Consider the following 26,242-nt stretch of genomic DNA (forward strand, 5'->3'; position numbering starts at 1 on the left):
TGTTTGATTGATTTGGTTATGAAATACCTTATGACAAGTTACTTACATTTACCCAAGTCGTAAATAGTTTGTCATTTGTATATACATTTGTATACTAGGAAGTACAAAGACCGTAAAGCAGTCTTAAATTCGTTATTAAAAGTCACACCCTTTTTGATTGGATAACCAAACTGCTAGAGTAGGTCGCTTGATTCTTGGATGTTCTATTATTGTATTTCACAAAAATGCCTTTCTCATACTATCTGAAGAAAAAACACATAATATAATGCATGAGTATAGAGTTCATCACAAGTCTCTCAATATGGGCTTGAAAAACGTTTGAATTTTAATTTATTTTTTATTACGCAGGAGTCTATATATAATGGACTTCAATATTGTCACAATATCATTGAAGATTTTGAAGTTCACTTTTATAAGCCAACGTTTCGCGGATTCACAGTTTGCAAACAAAATGTCTTTCATACCCCTATCAAGTTAAAAAATAGTGACACCAATGCTTAAATAAAACGGGGTTTTAAAGACCTGTCTAGATGATTGACATATAGCCGTTGACAGGGTATTATTGGAATCAAGGAATGACAACTCTGGGGAGACTGCCATGAAAGATATATAAATGATATACAAAAAGTGTGATATAATACAAAGTGATAAATCAACTTAAATAACAAGATATAATTCAGCTAGACCTCTGAAATGTCTTAAAATGAATTGACACTATGCTAAATTGGAAGAAGTATTTAAGATATGGAGAATATAAATATATCCCGGGTACCCGTGGACTGGCCAGTGGTCAGTTATAGAATGACCTTCGTAACATAATCATGACAGTGCTAAATCCGATCAGTTTCACTACATTTATCTTTTGTTAAAGAATAGCCTCGCTCCCACTGAGATCAAAACGAGGTTAATCGGTACTAATTAGTGGTATCTAAAACGGACTTACAATGGGTCACGTCCCGACTGCTTTCCTTTGTCAAGTACTTTGTCCAGGGGCCACTTATGGGGATCAGTGACACAGCTTTTACAAGTTATCATCGCTATTCTTATCAAAGCCCTCTTTAAACCACAAAGCGGAAGTAACAGATCGGAGGACGCGTAATCATGGCAACATCTAGCGTACGTCTATTTAGTTAAGGAGGTATGCTGCCTTTATCGGTCTGAGTGACCTGGTACGAGCACGTGCCATATTGCAAAATGAATAAAGAATACCTCACACGTCATATCTAGATATCAGACAGGTTATACATATACATCATCGCTATTTTTATTTGAGTTATATATTTTTATACTTATCTACTCAATCATTCGTATTAAAAAATGAATAAAAATGTACATTACTAAATCGGACACACGTGCGACCGTTTATCATATTGATATACAGAAGATATATTTCATGAAGATTTTTATTATTTAAAATAGCAATTCCCTTGGGTAGCCTCAGCCAAACATCCCGTCAGCCTATTCTTGTTAAATATCTACAGCGTATAAGGTTCTCTGCCGCGCCAGGGCCTAACACTGCAATTAACATTGATTTATCACTTACAAAATGGGGATTTTAATTCTTGTTTCGGTGATATTTTTGGTCAAGTCGTCCGAAGGTAAGTATTCTTTTTTTTTCAACTGATGTCAGTCAATGTCCTCGATAATAATGATAAAACGTATTTTAAAGGCAAATATACTTACTTCAGTTTTCAACGAATACAATTTTGTGATTTAAAGGTACATATATAGGAGCTTACATAACGTTACACAAACTGAATAGGGGATTTCGCGGAACGAATTCATCAACAACATCGCTGAATGAAATTTAGGTCAGAGATATATAATATGTATAGAGTAGCATTAGATTCTGTTAACTTGAACTGAACATGACATACAATATACCCCTGTATGAATACGTATATATATAACCAAAGTTACTTTGGCTCAATAATTCGGTCTGATCGAAGAATATTTTTACGGTAAAGATTTCTTTTATTTTGATTTCTATCAATCGTTGCAAATTAATTCAAAGGCAGAATATTATGGCATGGAGATATCTAATTACCAAGGCAACACTTATAAGTAAAAAATATTATCTATAATTGAATAAAAAACCAAAAACATTCCTCGTCAAAAATGCCAGTATCATGCATATGGTACATGTAACATGGTATGATTCGGCAGTGAATTGATCTTACGTAATACATGATATCGTTCGTATATCTTTACTTTTTATATGGCAATCAAATGTTTCCACCCAGAAAACATCTGCACTTTTAATAATCCGCTAATTGAAGGCCGTAGGAGTTGATTACACATTTCCCAAAGTACAAGCTATCATTATGTTCCGTGACCAAATCACCCCTTACATACAATATAAACTTACAATGATAACCGCGTAAAAATAATAGCATTCACAAGAAAATAATGTCTTAAAGAAATGTAATAAGACATAGAATGGAATTATACTGTGTACCACTTATTTGCGTTGTTAAACTAAAACGTTAATCGTATCAGCCAATAAAATTACATACCAACATCATACTTCGGCATGTGGTTACAAGATATAGTCGATAAATGTACTGGTCTGGCCTATAGTGCATCCCTGCCTCGATATCTCGAAACGAAATTGCAGACTTAAGTCAAAACTTATGTAACCTATATGAAAATTTATGACTTTTAAGTCAGTTTTTGACTTAAGTTTGCTTCGAGAAATCGGGGCCAGAACAACTGGTTCAATTATTACAGTTTTAATGTTCTGTGTGCTTATTTTGTATACTTATTAATGAGTTTTAAACGTGACTTCGACATTTTTAATTGAAACTAAAAATAAAGACTTTCATTTTAACTACTTGCAATTAAACAAATCCTGTCTATATAAAAATCATAAGTATTTGAAATGATATGTTGGGTATGTCTAATGTTACTGTGAATTCATTAAAAAATCAACCTTCATCACGTCCATGATAATATATAAATCACCTGTGGTCAAGCACAACATAAATATAATTCGGACCTGCAATAAAGACGTGGATTTTTTTTAGGATTTTCAACCTCCTTAATTTAAGATATTTAAAACAAGTTGCAATCACTCTAACTTGTCTGATGCTAGCTTTATACAGTGATGATATCATGTTTTGTACACATTTGAAACTAGTAAAACGAATTTGTAATAAGAGTACATTGTTTATTTTAACTATTTACATAAGATGACTTAAATGTAAATTCCTGTTTGCTATCAAATCAGACCATTTTCACAAATAGTTCGAATTTCCTCCTGCCCTTACACCAAACATGGACGTTCGGACAGACACGTGTCTGGCGCAAGTCCTATCCGTATGAATGTCCAAATATGGTGTCAGGGAGCAGACTTTGATGGAGATTGGGGATATAATCATATGATACAACGTCTACAGACGTTCCGCTGCACTTCCTCCCGACCCCCTCCTACCACCCCCCTGTTCCCCCCTCAACCACAATCACAACGAACTTGTGTGAACATTGCACTTATAGAAGTGACCTTTCTCTTTAATCTTACCTCAATGAAATACCAGCACGCTCCATAGTGTTTCCGAAATCAACGAACTTGGATAAGGATACTATTTCCATCTAATGCAGTGTCCGGTAAATGTTCAGTCATGTTAGCTTCTGGTCCTCAAAAACAGCGTATTTCACTTGTAATATACTGCTTAACCATGTCTTTTTATTAATAAAATAAGAATACACCAATGAAAATGCTAAAAACGTCATAGATATAAGCACAGATATATATTGAAGTGTAGTTTATATTGATTTAAAGTAAAAGATGAAGTTGAAATGTTATCGTTTTGGAGCTTGCTATGGGTAGGCCTACACGCATACGAGTGATGATTTCAGTCTAAGATCCCATAATGAAGAATTACACAATGTTTATTTCTAATTCAAAGTTCATGGCCAGTTTAAAAGTACATGTAAACATATATCTTGAGAATTTCATTGTCTCCTTGTCTACAATTAAAGAAGAGACGAAAATGCTAACCAAAACAAATATCAAATCCAGGCCAATTCATATTGGTATGCTGATATGCGTTATAAAATTATTACGATATAATTGCGCTATATTCATGATGCTGATAAAGTATGCATGACACACTCATGATATCATTTTTTACACAAAGAGTAATTGTGTTATCATTTTTATAATAATGACTAATTTGAGGATAGCCATGTATGGTTTAATTGACACCCACACTAGAATTAGTGTAAGATGCAGTCATATTCGAGCAGACGATCACTACGCATATCCATAGGCGACTAAATGAGGGATATTTTCGTTGTTGTTTTTTTTTTGCTATGCTCGCACGTAATTCTTCTTTGACACCACTTCATGCTGTTTTGAATGATTATTCTAAAACAGTTCAGAATGAAGGGAATACGATGAATGATTTGTCCGCTGTCAGTAATGTGACTGAGTGATGTGTGTTTGTCAAGGATTTATAAGTCCTTGGTGTTTGTTCTGTCTCTGGCAGCACGCTTCACTTAGATCGCACTGTAACCATAGGTATTTAGCACGCTGATAAGTCAAAGACCCACTATAGACTATAGCTATTTTGCCACTATCTTGAAAGTTATGTATAGCCTAATCTCATTGGTCGGTTGGTTTTAGCTCAGCCAATGAGATTAGGCTATACATAACTTTCAAGATAGTAGCAAAATGGCAGTCAACCTGACCCGGATAACTATTAACGCTGAAAAACGACATAAGGACCACGAGAGGTGGATTTGAACGAACCGTCAAACAAGTAAATACATTTGTTTTCACCTGTTGTTTGTTTATGTCAAAGCCTGTTATTGTAGGCTGCCGTGTTTTCAGTGTAGCGAATAGACATTTTCGTTTGCAAAAATGTTCTCGATCGTGTCCGACTAACGGAAATTCGTCAATTTTTCAAGTTTCGAGGCTGTTTGTGAAAAAAGTAGACAAGTTCAGTAGGATTTCTTGTTATCATCGTGAAGTGTAACATCTTAACTTTCAATTAAGACCAAAGCCGTTGAAATATCTGGTCTGGATATTTTTTTACAACACTTTGAACTAAATTACCCAATTTTGCATCACGGAGGAGTTCCTTACCTTTCTCTATATATTAGTCTATAGTGGGTCTTTGACTTATCAGCGTGCTAAATACCTATGCTGTAACATGGACAAGAGGCCGACTGTTACATGGAGACCCAACGCAAACATACAACAGTCTCCAAAATACACACCCATCATACACCCTACACACGCTATTGTTTACTGCAAGAATTTCCTCACAGGTCACATATGGTTTGAACTGTGCCGACAAAAGAAATCAATATTATGTGACAAACAAATTAAGATGTTTGAACACACATAATTATTATAATACACAAAGGATTAATTTGAATGAAGACCAATAAAATGCTTCGGTAATAGGGCAAAACAATGAGGAGTGTAACAATCATCTGATTAGTGAAAGGACACCATAAAGCACGCAACGAATCACCAGACAAGTCATCTTTAGGAAGTGACCGAGACCATGCTGAGGTTTGTAATGATCATTTGTACACATATATAACACACAATCAAGACACAGATTAATGTTTTATAAACGTTAACACGCTCCATACAACATTATACAATTTTATATTCAGATTTTAAATTTTTACAAAATATTCAAGACCAGCATGACTTTTCGTTTATGCGTTGTAAGCCATGTATACGGTATGTCACGCGAACCCAATATGTAGTCTGAATGGTTCGAATTTTTATATAAATACCGACCGATTATATTAGTGTCTCTGTCAGATCGTCTGAGGTGAGTTTGCAGCGAGAACTGTGTTCGGGGATTAGTTTACCATTTGTCAATGTATTAGGAAATGAATAGACATGCGGTGTAACGTCTGCTCACAACACTATCAGACGACTTGTTCACGCTGCTTCGTCTCTAAAAATCAGCAGCATCACACACAAAACATGTTCGCGATACTGTAAACCAACTGATTTTCGTGGCCACTTAATTTCGCATTGTTATACTTAAGGACGTTTGCGCGAGCGTGATATAGACTACCGGTGTTCTAATTTTAGATGCATATAAAACATTTTCGCGGAGATTTCTGCGATTTTTTTTTAATTCCCCGTGAAATCAGCAAAATTAATACGCATACGAAAGGTTACATGATGGGAAGTTGCGTGATTGGACGTGTTTAATAAACCATACGATTGATCTTTAACATTTACCAATGTTTCATTTTGGGAAAAAGGTTAGTCTCAGTTATGTGATGTTTTGAATAAATGAATATGAAGCATTGCACGCTAAAGTATATAATGTCACTGTTCTGCAAATGATACTATTAGTATTCATAAAGTTTGTGAATATCACATACGAATTCAATTAAATTATTTTATTACATTGAGCCTTTCAGCTCATCGGTTTGAATGAATATTACACAAGGTCTAGGTCTACCTGGCCGAGACATACTATAGGCTAAATAGTGGTAGTTTCTGCTTAGCGTTCAGCGTATTGAGTTGGACGACTGGTTTGTCTGTTGTTCCGGTTGGATGTGCTTAAGTGAGATAGCAATATAAAACGGCACAATGAATTCATTTGAATGAAGGTCGATATGTCTGTGTCGATAGATAATCTGATGTTTACAAACTACAGTATACATGTATGTTTCTAGTATTGCAGACTCCCGATATATCACATACATGGAGGCAGTTCTTATACCTTATCAACTTAGATGTTAGAGGACCTTACTCAATCTACCAACTAACCAATTACTAGGACGTGTCCATTTGAGCACAGGATAATTTTGTTGTCATTTCTTAGTTACACATACACATAAACCTATACCAAAAAGTACAGAGAATTGCATTAGTCCAACAAATATTTATTTAAGACTGAGTAAATGCCACTAATATTACTTATTTTTATATCATTGCATTTCCACCCTTTTGTTTCCACAGGTGCAGTTGACCTGGTACTGGACCAATGCTGTATGACGGGGTCAGACTGGGCAGCAGATGGTAACCAGCGATGTGACTCTTACCCTTCAGCTGTGGACGGTGTCCCACCAGAGGCCCAGCGAGAGTGCAGGGCCATTCTAGAAGTCTGCTGCATGAAAGCAAAACAGAGACAACAGTGTGATCGGGGTCATCAGGACGCTTTGGAATACCCAGCATGTACGTCACGGAACGTCTTCGGCGCGGAGCAATATCTGGTAGGCTGGTAATTTGTGTAAACGATTGTCAAGTTTCATTTGTGACATATTTTCCTCTTTTATATAAGGATAGGTCATGCAGATAATGATATTGGGTATATAAAATTATGTGTTTCTTAAAATTACGACATAAAACAATGTTCGCTACCATCTACACTGATCTCTATGTTCTATGTGCTGATAATCCTTTAATATTGGCCATGTATTCAGTTTTGTAAACTTATTTATTTTTAAATACTCAAAATTCGCCCCCAGTAAAACTTTAGAAAAAAACACCCATACCACTATATTTTTATTCAAAAATGATGCATACAACTTTTTAGCACTGAAGATGTAAGTTTACATTTTAATATCTTAGTTGACCTTTAACCCCTCAGGAGTGTTGTCATTGCTGCCATCTGGGATTGGCTCAGCGACAGATGGGTGGGGACTGTACCTACCTTTCAGATGTCAATTTCGGTGGACCATGTGACCGGAAGTTCCAAGAATGCTGTAATGGCCGTGTAAACAAGACAGGTAGATAATCTTTGATTATTGTTTGCATGTCTAATTCATAACTAACGTTCGTTAACAACACATTGTGTCTCTAACATGTGGTTGTATGGTATGCATGCTATAAACAGTAGAAAGACCATTTGATCCACATCAAAAGACAAAACAGGAAGATGACAGATGTTTTTTATTGATCAAGATTAAAAAGAACAGAATTAATTAATTAAATATTCCATTTCATTTTGATTAACTTGCAAATTCTATTTCATTTAATTTTCCTCAAGAAATTTTGAAATAGTTCAAATAAATTCCATTAAATGATCTGTTTACGCTGTGTTGTATTGCCGTTCATGTTTTCCTTTGAAAAAACATAATCATTTAAAATGACTCAAAACAGAGTCAACATATATCCCCTTAGTATATCTAATAGCCATACAGACAAAAAACTTTGACATCCATGCATTGTAGTTGAAAATGATATCGACGAATGTGAACTACATCCGGGCGTTCTCTGCAGTCACGAATGCGTAAATACGATTGGCAGTTACCGTTGTGAATGTGAACCGGGATATACTCTTCATAGTGATGCAAGCACGTGCATTCTTGATAACAGCGGTAAGCACGTGGCGGTTACTTCTTATAAATACGATTGCTTAACAGACGTTTTAGATTGGAATTTTCTATAAGTTATGATTTGGTGCAATTTCTTCTGACTGGCGAATTTAACGTCATCATCGTAACAGAAAACTGTGTTATTAAGACATCTTTTCTTGGTCATGTTCAACTAGTTTTAACTTCTCCAACGGAAAGTAGTATGGAAGGCCAGATAAATTCCCCGGTTCAAATAACTTTTCTGAGCTAATTATAAGTTAAGAAATGTCCCTTTTTGATAAATAGCAGGGCCCCGAAACATGTTTTAAAAAGATAATTAATAATGATAATTTAACACGAGAATATTTTTTTCCATAGTACTGAACTAATTTTACATTTATATCAGACCAATTAACACATCACTTAGTTTACTGATCAACCATTGTTTGTGCTGTACGTTATTGTCTCCTAACATTGACACTAAAAAACCATTAGAGGTATTAATGTTCTCGTATCTTCAAAATGATACCTTGGCAACAATTATGTATAAATCTTTAATTTCAAATACGAATATATTTTAAGCCACTTTTGTATTAATTAATTTACTCAATTCAATATCTTTACTTTTTTAGTTTTGTGAAATAACGTTGATTAATTTTTTTATAAATTTGTCGCTGAGCTATGGATTTGCTAGGAGAAAACAATGCTAATTTTTATCTAGAGTATAGTCGCATTTGAAATTAATTAAACTTTCTTTGATATTGTCATTTTACACTTTTTTGAGTGTTTAATTATTATCTGAAATTGCTATCAAATGTTGTCTGTTGTTCCGGCAGGAATAAATTGTTCTGTGTATAATCCCTGTGAACACCGTTGTATTGACGACACAAATGGGGTGCGGTGTGAGTGTAACCAAGGTTACGAACTGGACGAGGATGGCGTTTCCTGTCGAGGTAATAAACGGTCGAAATAACAGAAAAGGATTTTTTCCTAAATTGTAATGTCTTTGCTATTATACAATTATAGCATTTTGATGAGGCCAATGCATTTGTTTTATTGACCAAAGAAAAATTATCGACCGAGGACATAGTCCGAGGATGATAACTTTTCTTTGGTCAATAAAACATGCATCGACCGAATTCAAAATGCTACAATTGTTTTATTATTTGAATTGGTTTTTATTTTCAAACAATAAATAAAAAGACATACGACAATCTAGTGTATACATCTGCATTTGTATTTCAGGATATATTACCAGAAATTGAATGAGTAAATATCAAAATGATCATACCAATGATACGAAAATTATACAGTTTTCCTATTAAACCTGATTTCCAGATACATGTACAGTAGAAGTTGGCGAATGCATCATCATACTGCAGTTTTCAATGTCCGATAAACGACGTGTATACACTGTAGCTTATATTACTGTCTAAATAAAAGCACCACCCTTACGTGTATCATAATTGCATATTTTTATGCGTAGCTCCGACGTTTTTTAAAACTTTCATTCTCATCAAGACTACTGGCAGAGGGGAAAACCCGTCTGTCTATCATTCGCTGTGTTTGACGAAAATATGTTACCAACAAAATTGGCATCTTACAAACGCTTAATTTATCAACGTTTTAACGCATGTCGCATTCAAGCGCTTAAATGACTTCGACGCTTTGATGCACTGAATCGGGAAACCCTTTTCTCTTTATAGACAGATCGGTCAATCAACTTTTTTCAATCAACTTTATCAGTCGATCATTGTTTTATAGGAAGTCACGTGAGGTAACGGCGTTCAATGAGATTGGCGAAAAAAAAAAACAAGAAAAATAATAATTCGTTATGTTGTTTAATGGAATACTTTAAAGTGAATAGTCGGGCAAAGAAAACCAGTCTAAATGCGTTCATTAGCCTTCCAAAAGTTCTCACATATTAATACGACGGTCAAGTTCTGCTTAGTTTCCCAGTTCTGACCATTAAAGTAAAGAAAAGTTGAAAGCATTGAAAGCGAGGCTGCTTGGAAATGTAACCACGGACATAGTGAGCCGAGAGGACGCTTTAGAATTCCGAAACTTTAAATCACTGTTCACTTTAAAGGTATCAATCTTCCTATTTCTACCATACTTTACATCATAGATGTTTTTCGTATTTTTTTTACCGCAGTTGTTTATACATGTACCTAAATTGAAGTGCGAAACTTTCTGTCAGTGATATGTTTTTGAAGTTCCCAACTGCCACAGCTTTTCTACTTTTTAATTCATGTATACATGAACTCAAGGTCACTAAATGCTTTGATTTCAGATGTTGATGAGTGCACCAGCGGGGCAGCCAACTGTATCGGTGACACACAGTGTTTGAATACAGAAGGTGGATTCTCATGTGAACCAGTCGCCCCGCCCGTCAGCCAATGCCCGGATGGAACAACGTATGACGAAACTTCCGGTGAATGCCAACCTTCTGTGTCATGTGACCAAGGATATGCTTACAATACAGTGTCGCAAGCCTGTGACGGTAACGTATGGCTGGATGTGTGTTTAATCTGGGTAGAAATAAACAAACAGTTTATTATATGACAATGTATACGCATAAGAAAAATACTTGGTAAAGCAGCGACTCATGTGTGGGAACAATGAGGACATTCCACAAACCACAAAAATACTAGCTCTTTCTTATTGGTCTTTGTGATCACGTTAAGTTCATAGTTGATATTCAAGAAGTAAACATGCTGTATTGTTCTATGATCCATTCATATATTTGTGGGGCAGACAAAGATTAAACTGTCCAAATCAGTTAGATGGATCACGTTTTGTAGTCGACACATTTTTATGTTATGCCAAGTTCCGTGATCATTGCGGAATTCCAATATGAATGGCGTGACTGTCACTGGAAATGAACTAGTAGTATTAATCAAAGTTACAATTAATAGACATATCCAACATCTACAGTGCATATGCAAGATTTGATATTGGCGCCGTAATTAATGATCCATGTACGTGGGCTATCCATATATCATGTTCTTGAAATATCAAGAAAAATGAAGTGGATGTTGCAGTAACGTCCATTTTAGTGTTTATGACATAAGATGTGATAACCCATGTAGTTACTGTAAGTGATTTATTTGAATATCATAATCATATTCGGCTCATTGTTTGTTCAAGAAAAAATGAACAAATGGGTTGGGATAAGTTTACACTGTGGGTGATCTGTTTTAGATCTGGACGAGTGTACTGTTTTCCTCCATAACTGTTATGGAGCCCATATGCTGTGTATCAATAGTCCCGGTAGTTTTACCTGTCGATGTGAGGACGGATTCAATTACCACAACTCCTCTATGACGTGCCAGGGTAATTGTCCCCCAGTCTTGTATAGCCAACTAACGTTGCGATACACATCCGTAGTTATCTTCCTTGCACAAATAACCAGCATAAAGTAAGCTCCTAGATACGACATGTCCATGTTTGTGATAAGGGATAGAATTTTGGAGAACGAAATATAACTTTCAAGACAAATCCATCAACTAACGAACATCACCATCATCTTTAGTACGAGCATGTATTTAGTTCTAGCATAGGACTGTCCTTATGGTAAAGTGCATTTAAGACTCACCGCTGGTAAGGAATATTAAATTGAATTGTCCACTTCCTTGTGAAACTGTTTGTCAGTCCACATGTCCTTTAGTCGGTTCTTCAATATCGCATGATGGTTTCAAGAAAATAATGAGAATGGATTAGGTTAGATCGTCTAATAGTGCTAGGTATTGCTCATTTGGATCGAGTCTCTGGTTAAAGGGGCAACTTTGAGGGACGCTAAAATAGACAATCTTATATACATAGGTTTTTTTGTCCTTCTATAAAATAATAAAGAAATCAACGCCTAGAAATCTATTTATGTAACATGCATCCTGGTGCTACAGAAATACATAAATTAAGGAAAGCATAGATATCATAACTGCAACATTATTTTTGTCACTCCTTCTCTAACTCATTACAAAGATTGAATTCACTTTATATATATTTAATTTGAACGTTTCAGGATACAATCTCAAGTAGCTGGTTATCTTTCAGAAGCGCAAGATAACAATGCATGCTTTGGTTGGTTTCACAAATACACGGCAAATTCCGATAACAAGTCATGCTTATACTCACAGATATCTTCACTTATCGAGGTGTAAAACTTATCAAAGATGCACATAGCAATATATATTTTGTATTTATTACGTCACGTCTATTTGTAACAACCTACTAATACCGCATATACATTTTGGTACATAACCCAAATAGTATTACTCGTAAACGTGGAGGACTTCAAGACGTACTGTTTACCATCTTCTTGTAATTATTTCCAATTGTAAAGAATTGAAAAGATTTGTGGTATTTTAATCCCACTTAATGCACATTGCATCATCAAACTTATTTGGCGGTTTACAAAATTATGTAGAATTAGTAATGACATATGTGTACAATATTTATCTTTTGTTTAATGAGATACTTCCAAGTACATTTGAACCTCCAGCACTTATTAATCATATAACCTTCTTTTCAGTTTTGCAGCTTTATTGCTTCATTTAGATCGACAATCATCATCTATGTAATATATATCCGAAAGGATTTTTCTTAAAGATGCTCCACCGCCGACAGAGTATAAATGTTATTCATCATTTGAACAATAATTGGTGTTTAATCGTATATATATGCCTAATTAACACAAAAATAACATAAAATAATTGATTTCGCCTTTTGTGCATGCGCAATCAGTACTTCATTCCACAAAGGAAATAGTGCCACAGATTTTTTTCGGGATGCAATTAATTGTTTTTCATATTTTTAACTTGAGGTAAAATTAGAAGCTTAAACATTTCAATGGTGGTAATGGTGTTAAGTAAGTAACTTTTGTAACTGAAGATAAATACCAAATCATATGCACCTGTTTTTGATAGTGAAAAAATATCATTTGTCAGCGTTGGAGCATCTTTAAAATTACCATTTTTTAAAATGTATATATCACACAATCTCCTTTACAGATATTGACGAATGCGCCCAGAATGGTCTAAACACGTGCCTGACGACACAGCGTTGCGAGAATACAATTGGTTCATACCGGTGTGGGCGTATTCTTGGTTGTGGTACCGGGTACACACTAGACGCGGATACCCAGCGATGTGTCGGTAGGTATTATCCGCAATAAATAGTGCCTGAAAGATACCTTTTTGTATTGTTCGAGGCATTTTCTATTCTTTCAACATAATCAGAACTTAATTTCTCAAGGGACCGTCAGTTCTCTTAAAATTTCATGCTAATACGGTTTTATCTTATTTCTTTATTTCGATAGTACAATCGTTTCTTTATTAGTAAGGATGGTTTGTTGCTACGAACACGAAAGTAAATACTGAAATTGAAATATTTCTTATATTTTTATAGTTTTAATCCATCAACCAAACTGTTAAATGTTTACTGCATGAAACATCATTATAGCCAATCAGGATGTGTTATTAAATATCTTAACAAAGGATTTGTTTTGTCTTTGGGTTGTCACAGATAGGGACGAATGCGCTCTACGAATAGACAACTGTGAACTTGGATATAATTGTGTAAACTTGCAAGGATCCTTCCGATGTGTTCCGACACAATGTCAATTCGGATACCGCTTTTCCTCCTCTTCTGGTCGGTGTGAGCCAATCAACTGTCGACGTGGGCTAGAACCCAATAGGCGTGGGTCATGTGTGGGTAAGTGTTGTTATTCTATTGGCCTTGGTAGAGTGGCATGTGTTCATATAGGATGAAAGTTCATATCACTATAAGAAGAACAAAAAAAAGAAGAAAAACCCCAAACAAAAGAATAAAGAATTAAAAAATATAATGATGAAATGAAATTTAAAAAAAAATCAAATGGAAAAAAAATAGATAAAAAAAATCGTGTTTATGCTTTACCATAAATATTGATGTCAGAATGTCAAATAGAAATTGCATGAAAAATAACAATTCACCGTTGATGTTAAACTAAGGAAGTCAATATAGTAGATAAGCTGCAATCGGGGTTGTCTTGTCCTACTGGTTGAGGAATACTACTTCAACTGTAACGTTACGTAGATATCTAGAGGTGATTTACTTGTAATGTTCAATTTCAGATATCAACGAGTGTGAGCGAGACAACAGGTGTAGACCAAACCAGATATGTAAAAACACTTACGGGTCTTACCGCTGTCGGAACAAAGTGGAATGCCAGGCGGGACACGAGATGGACCAATTCACTCAAGTCTGTGTCGGTATGCAGAAAAAAGTTAATACAGAATACCGGATAAATTTCTTGTTCTGTAAAAGTGAAACTATTCGCGGCGCAGAAATGTTCGCTTACATTGCTTTCATTAAACCACCTCGAATATGTATACTCGCGAAAATGTCAACAAGTTCAATTATACGTATAGGAGAAACACCAAAAACTCTGGAATAGCCAAGATAATGAATTAATCGAGGCCCGTAAAGGCCGAGAACTATTCATTATCTTGACTATTCCACAATTTGAGGTGTTTTTCATACTTAAAACATGGCACCGAATGTCACTGGTACTCTCCACTATTACACTGGATATTGTCTAACTATTCCACAGCTCCAGGTAAACCCTTACTACCTATTTAAACCTTGAGACCTATTCATGAATCATTGCATTACCTCACTCGAGAACAAAAATAATGATTTGCATGATTGTTCCGAAAGATCCATGCGTTGGTAATATATGGTACTCACACTAAAACATTTCCTCAGTTTAGTTTTCACTGTTCAACATGGAGGAACATAATTATGTAGCTCTGTTTGCAGATTTGAACACAGTAGTGAGGATTTTTGAATATAAATTTGAAGTGAATTGGGCAAAAATCTTTTCCCATGCAGCTCAAGCCTGAGAGGGAGCTAATCAAAATATAGAAGAAGAAAAAACCCAAATATAACCGGATTATTTTGGATCATAATACTAGTACAAGCGGTACATATACACAAAAATTAAATCATGTGATAAAAGAGTGAGTTGTTGAAAGTGTATCCTTGGGAATAATTATCTTCATGAAAAGTGTTGGAATGTAAATTTGTTTGATAGATGCCATTTTGTATGGTATATGAAGTGATTTGGATAACGAAATATGGAAAAATCATGTCTTAAGCATCTGCAATTTCACTTAGGCAAAAGATTCAGCATTTGTCTTATGGAATTTAATTTTGATCTTCTTTCTTTTCGATTTATTTTCAAATTTTTTTTTTGGGTTATGGATACAGTGACTATGAAAGAAATCATACAGTTTATTTTTGAATGAAGTGGTAAAAATTGTGTTTCGGTATTATGAAAATAAGTTTACAATTACATCTCGACAACTTTGACAAGTACCATGTTTAATCTTTAATCCATCTCTTCGCGGATTTAATGAATGAGGACGTATTTTTGACTACATACTAAGCTATGTTCACCACTCTTTACATTTACCTTCAACTGTGGAATAGTTACCTTTTCCCTTTTTACAAACTATTCCACAGGAAAAGGTAACTATTCAACAGTAGTAGATGATAATAGTAGGCTTTGCTCCGACTACACCTCAAGCTATCACAATAGATGACATTACAGCAATGTTTTAAATGCGAATATTCAATCTTTTCCAGAATTATTGCAATCCTGAATGAGGGAGCGCAATTAATGCTGGGGGATTGGGGGAATACTTAGACTACAGATTTAACGCGAGGAAAGAAATTAAAACTCTGCCAACAATTTGAAATTTGACAAAGTCAAAATATCCACACGCGAAAAATTCCATGCTTGCAGTTCTTCTGGGGAATAATTAACATGATTGTATTGAAATTAACGACGGATATTATATGACTCTTTCATATGTGGATATGAAGGATAGGGATATTCTACCCGAGGGTCACAAACTGTTGTAAAACCCAAGGCTTGACGAGTTGTTAAGATGGTTAAGAATATTACCACGAGCCCTCCATCACTGGGCCAGTTACTGACCGCCGTTAGGTGGTTTTTTCGTCGGATACTCCGGTTTTCCTCTAGCATCAAACCTGGCACGTTCTTATATGATCCTGGCTGTTAATAGGACGTAAAACTAAACAACCCATCTTTTATCAAAACAAATCTATATTTTTTTTACTCTTTACATACCTTATAATACTGATAGTTTTTTTTGATAAGATATTGACGAGTGCAGTAGGAATCTGGACGACTGTAAGGATAACCAGGAATGTATCAACCGACCAGGGAGCTTCATCTGTAACTGTCAAAGGGGATACAGAGTTGGTATGGACGGAAACTGTGAAGGTACTCACCAGGATATTATGTTTGAGTAAAGTTCTGTCACATAATGTTGATATTCATGTATCATAGTGTTTATTTTCAAACTTAATTAACAAAGGTCATGGCTATCGTTAATTTGTTAAATATTCGTGAACACATTTTTACGTGGTTTAATGGGTTTTTACAAATATCTTTGTTAGCCGTTTGTACTATGATCCTCATATTATCCTAAGTATTATCCTCATAGCAACCACGAAAACGCACAAAAACTACGAAACGTTAGTCACAAAGAAAACGTGAGGTTATATAGGTCCACAAAATGTCAACTAACAGATATTGAATACTTTTTCATTAATAATTTGCGTATATAGAAAATGAAAAAAATACGTTTGCTCTGAATGCTCATTTTCAATTATGTTCAGATATCAACGAATGCAATGACCCTTTTGTCTGTCCATTTGACTCCGTCTGTGAGAATACTCAAGGGAGTTATCGTTGTGGCTGTAACGAGGGACTGCGATCCGAGGGAAGGCGATGTGTCGGTAAGTTGGGGAATTACGGTAATTAGTAAATGTCCCTGCAACGACGGTTGGGGAATTACGGTAATTAGTAAATGTCCCTGCAACGACGGTCTGCAATCTGACGGAAGGCGGTGTGTTGGTAAGTGGGGGAATTACGGTAATTAGTAAATGGACCTGCAACGACGGTCTGCAATATGACGGAAGGCGGTGTGTTGGTAAGTGGGGGAACTACGGTTATGAGTAAATGTCCCTGCAACGAGGGTCTGCGATCTGACGGAAGGCGGTGTGTTGGTAAGCGGGGGAATTACGGTTATTAGTAATATCCCTGCAACGAGAGGCTGCGATCAGAGGGAAGGTGATGTGTCGGTAAGTGGTGGAACTACGGTAATTTCATTGTGACGCTGTGATAGATGTTGAAAGTATTTAGTAATATATGTATAAGATGTTAAAATGTTGGTGTGTGAGGTGATTCTGCTGTAAAGTAAAACACGTTTATAGCGAACCTCTGTTTGTTAAACAAGTGTTTTACTGTAATGGGTCTGAAATGAGTTGTGACTAAATGCATGATTCTAATTTGCTATATTTTTTTCCAGTCATTACGAACCCTGATTTCACTAAGACCTGTCTTACCCGACACATTTACGTAATCCATGTCAGTAAGTCAGGTTTTATTGTACCTTGATTTTAAAACGTCCATCTCATCTCTCCTAGACGTCAACGAATGTGAAGACCCCAACATCTGCCAGTACCGTTGTATGAACGTGTACGGGTCATACCATTGCCAATGCAGGACAGGGTACCAGCTAGCCGCAGACAAACGGAGCTGTGAAGGTAGGCACGAAACGCTATTAAATCAACTATGTGTTCTGTTTTTGCATATTACAGAGTTTATCTGCCCTCAATTAAACGTCCTTTTCTGCAAAAAGTAAAGCCAACTGTCAAATTTTCAGAGAGTTTATCCAGAATTTATCCAAACGTTGTAAGGTAAGGATAACGTCGTCAAAGAATAAGAATTGTTGCTTTTCTGGAAATATTTGATTCCAATTAATATAAAATAACAGTATGATATAATCAACGAGATTGAAGTTCAATAGGTAAAAACCTTCGCAATGTGCAAACACATCGGATCAATAAAGGGTATAAATTCAATAAAATCATAGTAAAAATAAGAGGCATGGCGGACGATGGGGAATGTGATAATTTGTTAAGTATACAAAGGTTCTTTCTAGATGTCAATGATTTTGATCCAGTTAAACATTAAAACTGTTGTCACGTCATGTAAGAAAATAAAATATACACTAATGAAAAAAGATAACTCTAACCAAGATATCAAATTAATCCATGTAAATGCTTACATCATCAGATATCGACGAATGTACTAAGTTTGGAGGCCGACATCGCCTGTGTGGCGGTAACTGTGTCAACACACCGGGGTCATACCGATGTGAGTGTCCTGATGGATGGACATCGTATGGCAGAGGCCAAGCGTGCAGAGGTATGTTAGTGACGTCATAGCTCGACAAGGGTGTTGGTGACGTCATATATGTAGAATGAATGGGCGTGTGGATTGTACGACGTCATATATTAGTAAGGCATGTGGAATGTGTGACGTCATCCATTCGACAGACTTGTGGGGTGTTTGACGTCATACATTGGATAGACGTGTCGAATGCGTGACGTCATATATTTGATAAACATCTAGGGGATGTGACGTCATACATTGGGCAGACATGAAGAGTGTGTGACGTCTTACATTTGACGTGCGTGTAGGTGTGTGACGTTATAAATTGGTTAGGCGGTAAGAGGTTATTGTGTAACGTAAGACATTGTACTAGGACCGGCTTCTATATCAAGACATGATGGAATACATTGACATTGAAAAACGTAGATGAGGAACTGTGCAACCTATCAGTGCTGAAGAGAAGCGTGTTGGAGAGGTTAAAATATTGTTTAGCTGAGACATAGGAGACGCACATAAGGTTGTGATGTCATACAGATTTTGAATATATGTGCCGTTCGACGACTTATACATGTAATTAAACATATTTGTAGGGAAATGGCATATACACCTAAAAAGCAGATGTATGAAAGAAAGGTTTTGAGAAGTAAAGAGCTTGTCATGAAAACTTATTTGTTTATTTGTTGATAGATATTGATGAATGTCAGCAGAGACCGGGTATATGTGGTGCAGACAGGATGTGTTTTAACACCAAGGGGAGTTACAAATGTCCGTATGTTGTGTGTCCTCCTGGATTCGCCAAAACTATGTTAGGACCTCGCCGTAACAGGTACGTAGTCTACAGTTAATTTATCTGTTTAAACTTGTTCAGGAAATATTGACAGTAAACTAATAACTTTTGAGACTATATAAAATGGTCATATTTGTTTTGTAAAAAAATCCGTTTTGGAAACGTAGTGGTTTATTAAGGTTTAGTCCGTAATTTTACAGATCAAACATCATTAGTACTCCAATGGACCCACTTTGCAATTATGTATTTCATATACTTTTAAAAAATCGTATACATATTTCATGTCTTGATTTGTTTGTTGATTTCTCGTGCGTATTTCTTTTAATTGTGATTAACATGAAAAGTGCATTTAACTAATATAGTATTTAAGAAAAATAATTCGAAAATCACTTTTGTATGTAATTAACTGCATCTATTTGCATGAGTTTGTAGTGAAAACGTGTACCTTTCATAATACATAATGCATTTATGTAAGGCATATATAGTTCGCATGATATCCGATATGGGAAAATCGTTACAAGGTGCAATAATCCATGCATACTCCGTTATCATTAATATCCACTAACAACCTTTTATTCCAGCGTTCTATGTAAGCGTGGACAATTCAGTTGTGAAGAGAACGATGTCGCATGTAGGAACTTACCATTTTCTCTGTCCTACAACTTCCTGTCATTTCCGGCCAACGTTAAAGTGCCCTCTAACCTGTTCGCCATGTCCGGACCCCAGTCGGCGGATAAGAGTTTCTCGTGGGAACTCGAGGTGGTTGATGTCCGGCCTCTCAGGTCCAATGTCCGGCCGGTCAACCGGGGATACTTCTCTCTAACGGAAAACAATAACGAGGCTGTCGTGACGCTGTCCTACGCCGTGAACGGCCCGCAGGACATTCAACTCGAACTTACTATGAACATGTTGGAAAGGAGAACGAATGCTTACATTGGCAAAGCTGTATCGAAGATATACCTGTATATCACCAGCAAAGGTCTCATGAGCATGAGGGGAAAGAAGTAACACCCTGAAATATAACAACAGAACTATACCTGTCAAGTCTTGGTCTGAAACATTTCTTTTAAAGTCAAAGAGTTTGGATAGGTTTCCATTAATTAATATAAGTCGTAGGCCAAGAGATATGCCACCACTTATAGCAAGAAAAAACTGATATCGTCCAGGAGTGGATTTTTTTTCACCGACTGCATCACTGTGTTGACCAAGCTTGTTAAGTTGACTGATTAAAATGTATTGAGGGAAGTATGGTTATCACAAATATAACAGGTTTCGTAAATAATTTTGAGTAAATTCATAAATACCTTACTCTGATTAGTTATTGTCACGCACACAAATTAGGCACTGCATTCCTTAAATACTACCCCTCGTTATCCTGTCGGGATTTCAAACTACATCTTAATAAAACACATGATTCAGTTCTATCATATCCATTTCTATGCCTTGCGAGTTAAGCTCTCGCATTCGTACCTCTATGATGCCTCGTTGTATCTACAACTATACTTTATGTCCAAACCTAATCGATCACATTCCATCTCCTGACCATGTGTCTGTCCTATTCCTCAGTCACACATTTTCTAGTTGAATTACTAGTTAAATATATTACATCTTTTTGCTCTTTTTTCTTTCGCATCTGTCAAAATTATCTCGCCTCCTTATTTGTCGCTTTACTTTTCTAATGCCCTTTTAGCTATGGCGTGTTGCAAGTGTTGTGTCCACCCTAACGTATTACTTGGAATTGCAGTAGCATTGTCTTCACACCCTTTCCTGACTGTTTATGTCGTCACATGTTTGTCCTCATCATCCTAACTATTTGTCCTTTCAATAACACTTGTCGTAACGACACACCCTTACGGTCCCACTGTCTAATTCGGCAATTTCCCTTTTTACTTTAATTGCAATCTGAATCACGCTTGATTTTTCCTCCCATAATTGCTTATTTTTTCTTTCGAAAAGCTTATTCGACAGCTATTGTCATCATTTATTTGCTTTTGACGTCGACACTAGTACTTACTCCGTAAATTTATAAGGCGATGATACCTGGTACACATACATTGTTACTTGTTAGAATTGCTGAATTTTGTTTCGTTGATATATACCTGTTTATTTCGCAATACATTTCGGGATAAATTGTTTTCATGTGAAAATAAATGGCTGTAAGATAAATCAATTTTGTTTTATGTTATTCTAGAGTTATTCTTAACATGCACTGTAAATATCATATCAAGTTATGCATGTAATCTGCTGATATTTGCATAGAAAAAAATCGTTGTTTTATGTAATTAAAAACATTCATTGTCAGAAATAATATACATGGGTACATTATTTAATTTTTATAAATTTGTGTGTTGGTCTCTGGTATACAAACGGAAAAATCAACACATTTAATATCTAAAATCGAGCCAAATTACAGATGCATCGTCTTAAACAAATAAATACGACGCCTGTTTTTAATCCAACATTTTGTTGGTTCTTGTTCTTATTGACATTTTACAGGTACACAAATTCTATATTTCAATATCAACGATAGAAGAATACTTCAAATGCTAGCTTGACTTGATATAAATATATAATAATATAATTTCTATTTTGCTAGTTTATACTGCAAAACGAAGTATTTCACATTGTTGGAAAGGTCATTTAAACAGGTCGTCATTGAAAACATGAATTGAGAGACATATAAAAGTATAAATTATTGTCTTTATGAGAACCAAAAGACGTCAAATAATCTATATATCACACGGAAGATGAGAACACCAATGAAGAGACACAAGAGCGTAATTACTTATGTATATGCCCATATTCTAGTGTTCATCTCATTTTAGCAATTTGTCACACTGACCATATCTCACCATGTTATGTTTCAAAGTTTGAACTAATGTCTTTGTGATATTGCATCCTTAGTCATCTATATTGAGGCTACTCGTTTTTATGCACAATAACAGTAGACGGAGACCTTAATTTTGCAGAAAACCTGATGACGTCATTAATACTGAGGATATCCTTACTCAAAGGTATGGTTTTAATGGTCTTTCATCTGAGATTAATGACGTTGACTTCACGTGCATCATCATCACGAATGCAATGAAATTACTTCACGCGCACAATCATCACAAAGGTCACAAAATGTTTACTTGTGCTCACCATCACGCCCAGATTTGATGTTACAGAGGAGTTATTGGATACATATGTATATGAAAGTCATTTTACGAAGTCGGAGATTTTTGTTTTGTTTAATAGCAGACACCTTTGGATTTCTCGCTTACTGGCAGCATGTGGCTATAGCGTATTGTATAGAAAAATAATAAATTAGATACTACGAATCGGCTGAAATGAAAGAAAAACATACTGTTTTTGGGAGAAACAACTGCATTTTACATATATCGGCCTGTGATAGAACGAAAACCAACATTGGGAGGTAAAATCATCGGATGAAATTTTCTTTTTTAGTTTTAGATCAAAGCATGTAGACATTATTATTTAACACTTAATTAATAAAAAAATGGTAAGGATTTAACTGCATGCATGGCGTACCATTGACAATCAGTTAATCGTTTTGGTATTTTTTGATATAATGTTCAACTTTCAAAGGCAAGTTCGCGCTCATTTTTTCAAGTTGTCTTTGTTATTTTGGCATTTAAACAAGACGTTTCACTTAAAGCTTTTTATCATACCAATTCCGGTCACATTATATTTTAGTACATTGGAAACAAAATATGTTTTTAAAAAAAAGATGAAATGTGATGATTATCACTTTTTAATTTCAATAACTAAAAAACTACAGGAATTGAACAACATTTTTTTTAAAAGTAATTGTTAAAGAACAATTGTATCAGTTGAAATGACTTACGGTTATTTAATCATGTGTAGGTAATTTGGTTACATTTGTGATGTTGCTTCCCGGTTTTAAGTAGAGCCGGACGACTGAAGGCAGAAGAAGGTATCATGTGTAACAGACGGACCTGTAACATCACGGACACGGCATGTCGCACCAGTAAAGTCCGTAGCATAACGTATCAGTTTGTTGCCCTACCCACAGTCAAGTCGCTCTTACAGCCCGTGGAACTGCTCAACGTCCAAACCGTTAGCTACCTACTCATCCCTAATCTAAAGTTCCATATCATACGAGGGAATGAGGAGGGATTGTTTGAGGCTGTCACCACCGGCAACTCAGGTACGTACGATCATACATTAGCCTAAAGCTTATGTATAATTATCATACTGTACTGTATGAAAAATGCGTTGTACGTTCTTTTATGGTGTGAAGCTTCAATAGTCTTTAAAATATATTGACAATAATTGGTTATGACAGTATCAATTTTCTTTTTGAATTAGTAACCTTTTGTCGTGAACAAAGTTTGTATTATATCTTTTGTTTCACGTTGCGTGTATAATGAAAATTTGAATGATTTACGGGTACAATTATTTTCTGAATTGAATATTCATTTATTCCGTAAAGAGATTGACACTGAACGTTTGCATTTTTGTTGACAAATAGATAAATATGAATAAATAAAACTCTTGAATCGAACATAACTAATTGAACGTTTAGTCATGTATGTATGAATTTTATATTAGTTTATTTGGTCTTGTGATAATCAAGAGTTATTTCCCTTTTAACGATGTTATAGCTGCATTGAATCTGATAAAGCCAGTGATTGGTCCAGCGGAATACGAATTGGTCCTGCGGTTAGAGAATTGGAACATTTTAGGAAATCAGCTATTTTCAGTCTATCTAACCCATGTAATGGTTGATGTATCGGCGTCAGACTGGAGCTGAGTGCCTTACTCGAATCGCCGTCAACTGTGAACAACTTTAACATCAAAATTAATCTACAAACTGAAACAATTTCAATAATTATTTCACCAAATGTTTGGATGAAACTTTCCTGTAAATGTTTTCATGAATTGTCAACATGTACTCTCGAAACAAATTTTAATTTTTGCAGTGAAAACGTGAAACTATATCAGTGTGCTGCTTCGATGACTTACGACGCATGACTTATCACTTAATCATGTTAAGAATAAGCGTCTATGTGCTTAATCGTTGAGTGATTAATGGTTGCAATATGATTCTGCTTTTATGAAAATACAATATTTGATATTATGTCAGTGGGAGAATATACTTTGTATGAAGGAATGGTTACCAATTGAATTGATCCGTCCATGATAGAAAACTAGATTTTAAATAAACCTTGCACCAAATAATTTATGTTATAAACAGCTTAATTATAATATATCAAATCGCCTCCTGCGTTACTTCAACCTTTTGACTTTTGTGTTATGAGATAATGACAATGATTTTATAAATGGACCTATATGACCTTTATTAGGTAATGTGTTTTGTTTTACTGGTTTTTGTTTTCTTGTTGGCTAACAAAACCCCAAAACAAAATAAAACTTTTGCACTTATCTATTATACGTCGGTCAGCAGTTCCGTATTTTAGTAGACAGGTTATGTAATACAATTATGAGATATAATAAGATATATTAAAATACAAATTTAAACACCATGATCCATTTATTAACCGTCAGTAAATGTCTAAAAAAGCGATGCAAAATTGAGATTTTTCAATTGAATTTTTATTACATTGTAGTTTTAATATTTTTGAAATCTATTTTTCCATCGGTTGATATCTTAGAAATTAATGTTATCTATTGATAAATAAAAAATGTTGTTATGGAAGATTTTTAATTTGATTAGTTGTAGCTGATTCCACGTACTTAATCAAATAACATATTATAACTGGAACTATAATAAGGGTAACATGATAAGAGTTTGTACTTGTGTGGTTGATAAAACTCGACAAACATCGTATAATAAAAAGAAAATGTATGCGATGTTCATCTAATTGTATTATGCATTTTATCAATATTTACTTAAATGGTGTCAGTATCGACGCGGCGATATCCCCATTATTTCTTGTACAGTTTTAAAATATCAAAATTATACTATGATATTTAACAGTATCTTACAATATCACGAATGTTTCCATTGCTATACTATTTCTATGCACATATTTATCCGCATATTTATATGTAGGCGCAAGACACTATAACACTGTATAATGAAATGACAAGTCATCCAATATTATCTTTTAGTAAGGTAACAAGCCATACAATGTCGCTATGCGTCACTTCAACCCACGGATATGCTTTAAACCTTTGATCGTATTAAGAATATTAACTTATAACCTAAAGACATAACATGTTAAAACATATCGATTTTATTTTATATTTACTTATAAGATTATATAATGTTACTTAGAGGTTTCACCTACAAATATGTACATCAGCGGAAGATTATGCTTGACACTCAGCGTTACTAAACCAAAAGGATGATTGTATTTTTATTCATATATGAAAATAGTTTGAGCTAGATCTATTTTGCATAGAGAAGATACACAGATTTGAGTAATGCATTAAATAGTTTTCTTTTGTGGCAAGCTAAAATTTTCATTTCATACTTTAAATGATAATTCTGATATAAATTCTTTAAAAATAAAACGATGTTTATCTTATCCTGTTGTTAGTTCATATTTTTATCTTACTCTATGAAATATATTGTCGACCGGTGCTTGATGATGTCAGTTTGTTAAGGCTATTACGTCATTTTCGATAAGTTTGACGTCAATTAGGTCGATATTGCACGTGAGCAGGAAGGACAAACTGATTATACCACGACGTATTCCATCAGATTTCATCTTACTGTATGCAAAGATCCATATATATGTCCTAAAAGCTTAGACTTATAGAATTATCAATAAAATTTCAACATAAAGTGACATGCATGTTCAGTTACATAAGGATATAATTGAGAGTAGTGGTCGAATTGTTAAGACTACATATAACCAAAGGCCTCCCACCTCAGCGATCCCCAGAGAAACCCATGTACACAGGCAATATTTCTTTACGTG

General features: G+C 35.0%; 1 protein-coding gene across 8 annotated transcripts; it reads left to right on the forward strand.

Annotated features, from left to right (window-relative positions):
- The first annotated feature begins 1,442 nt into the window (after positions 1-1,442).
- LOC138336923 (fibulin-1-like) lies at positions 1,443-25,794 on the forward strand. 8 transcript variants are annotated; one of them, XM_069286545.1, is made up of 18 exons: positions 1,443-1,598; positions 6,947-7,200; positions 7,578-7,716; positions 8,161-8,307; positions 9,120-9,236; positions 10,577-10,786; positions 11,488-11,619; positions 13,296-13,439; positions 13,810-13,998; positions 14,400-14,537; positions 16,454-16,579; positions 16,978-17,097; positions 17,788-17,907; positions 18,440-18,571; positions 19,226-19,364; positions 22,295-22,339; positions 23,237-23,499; positions 23,957-25,793. In XM_069286545.1, exons 1-18 carry the CDS (start codon positions 1,547-1,549, stop codon positions 24,103-24,105), a joined length of 2,616 nt encoding a protein of 871 aa, XP_069142646.1. In that variant the 5' UTR covers positions 1,443-1,546; the 3' UTR covers positions 24,106-25,793. The 8 variants fall into 8 exon arrangements, with proteins under 8 accessions (XP_069142646.1, XP_069142647.1, XP_069142653.1 ...); XM_069286546.1 differs by having other exon boundaries at positions 23,240-23,499; XM_069286552.1 differs by lacking the exon at positions 8,161-8,307 and having other exon boundaries at positions 23,957-25,794.
- Positions 25,795-26,242: the final 448 nt, after the last annotated feature.

The sequence above is a fragment of the Argopecten irradians genome, chromosome 12 (genome assembly GCF_041381155.1).
Source record: "Argopecten irradians isolate NY chromosome 12, Ai_NY, whole genome shotgun sequence".
NCBI classification, from domain to species: Eukaryota; Metazoa; Mollusca; class Bivalvia; order Pectinida; family Pectinidae; genus Argopecten; species Argopecten irradians.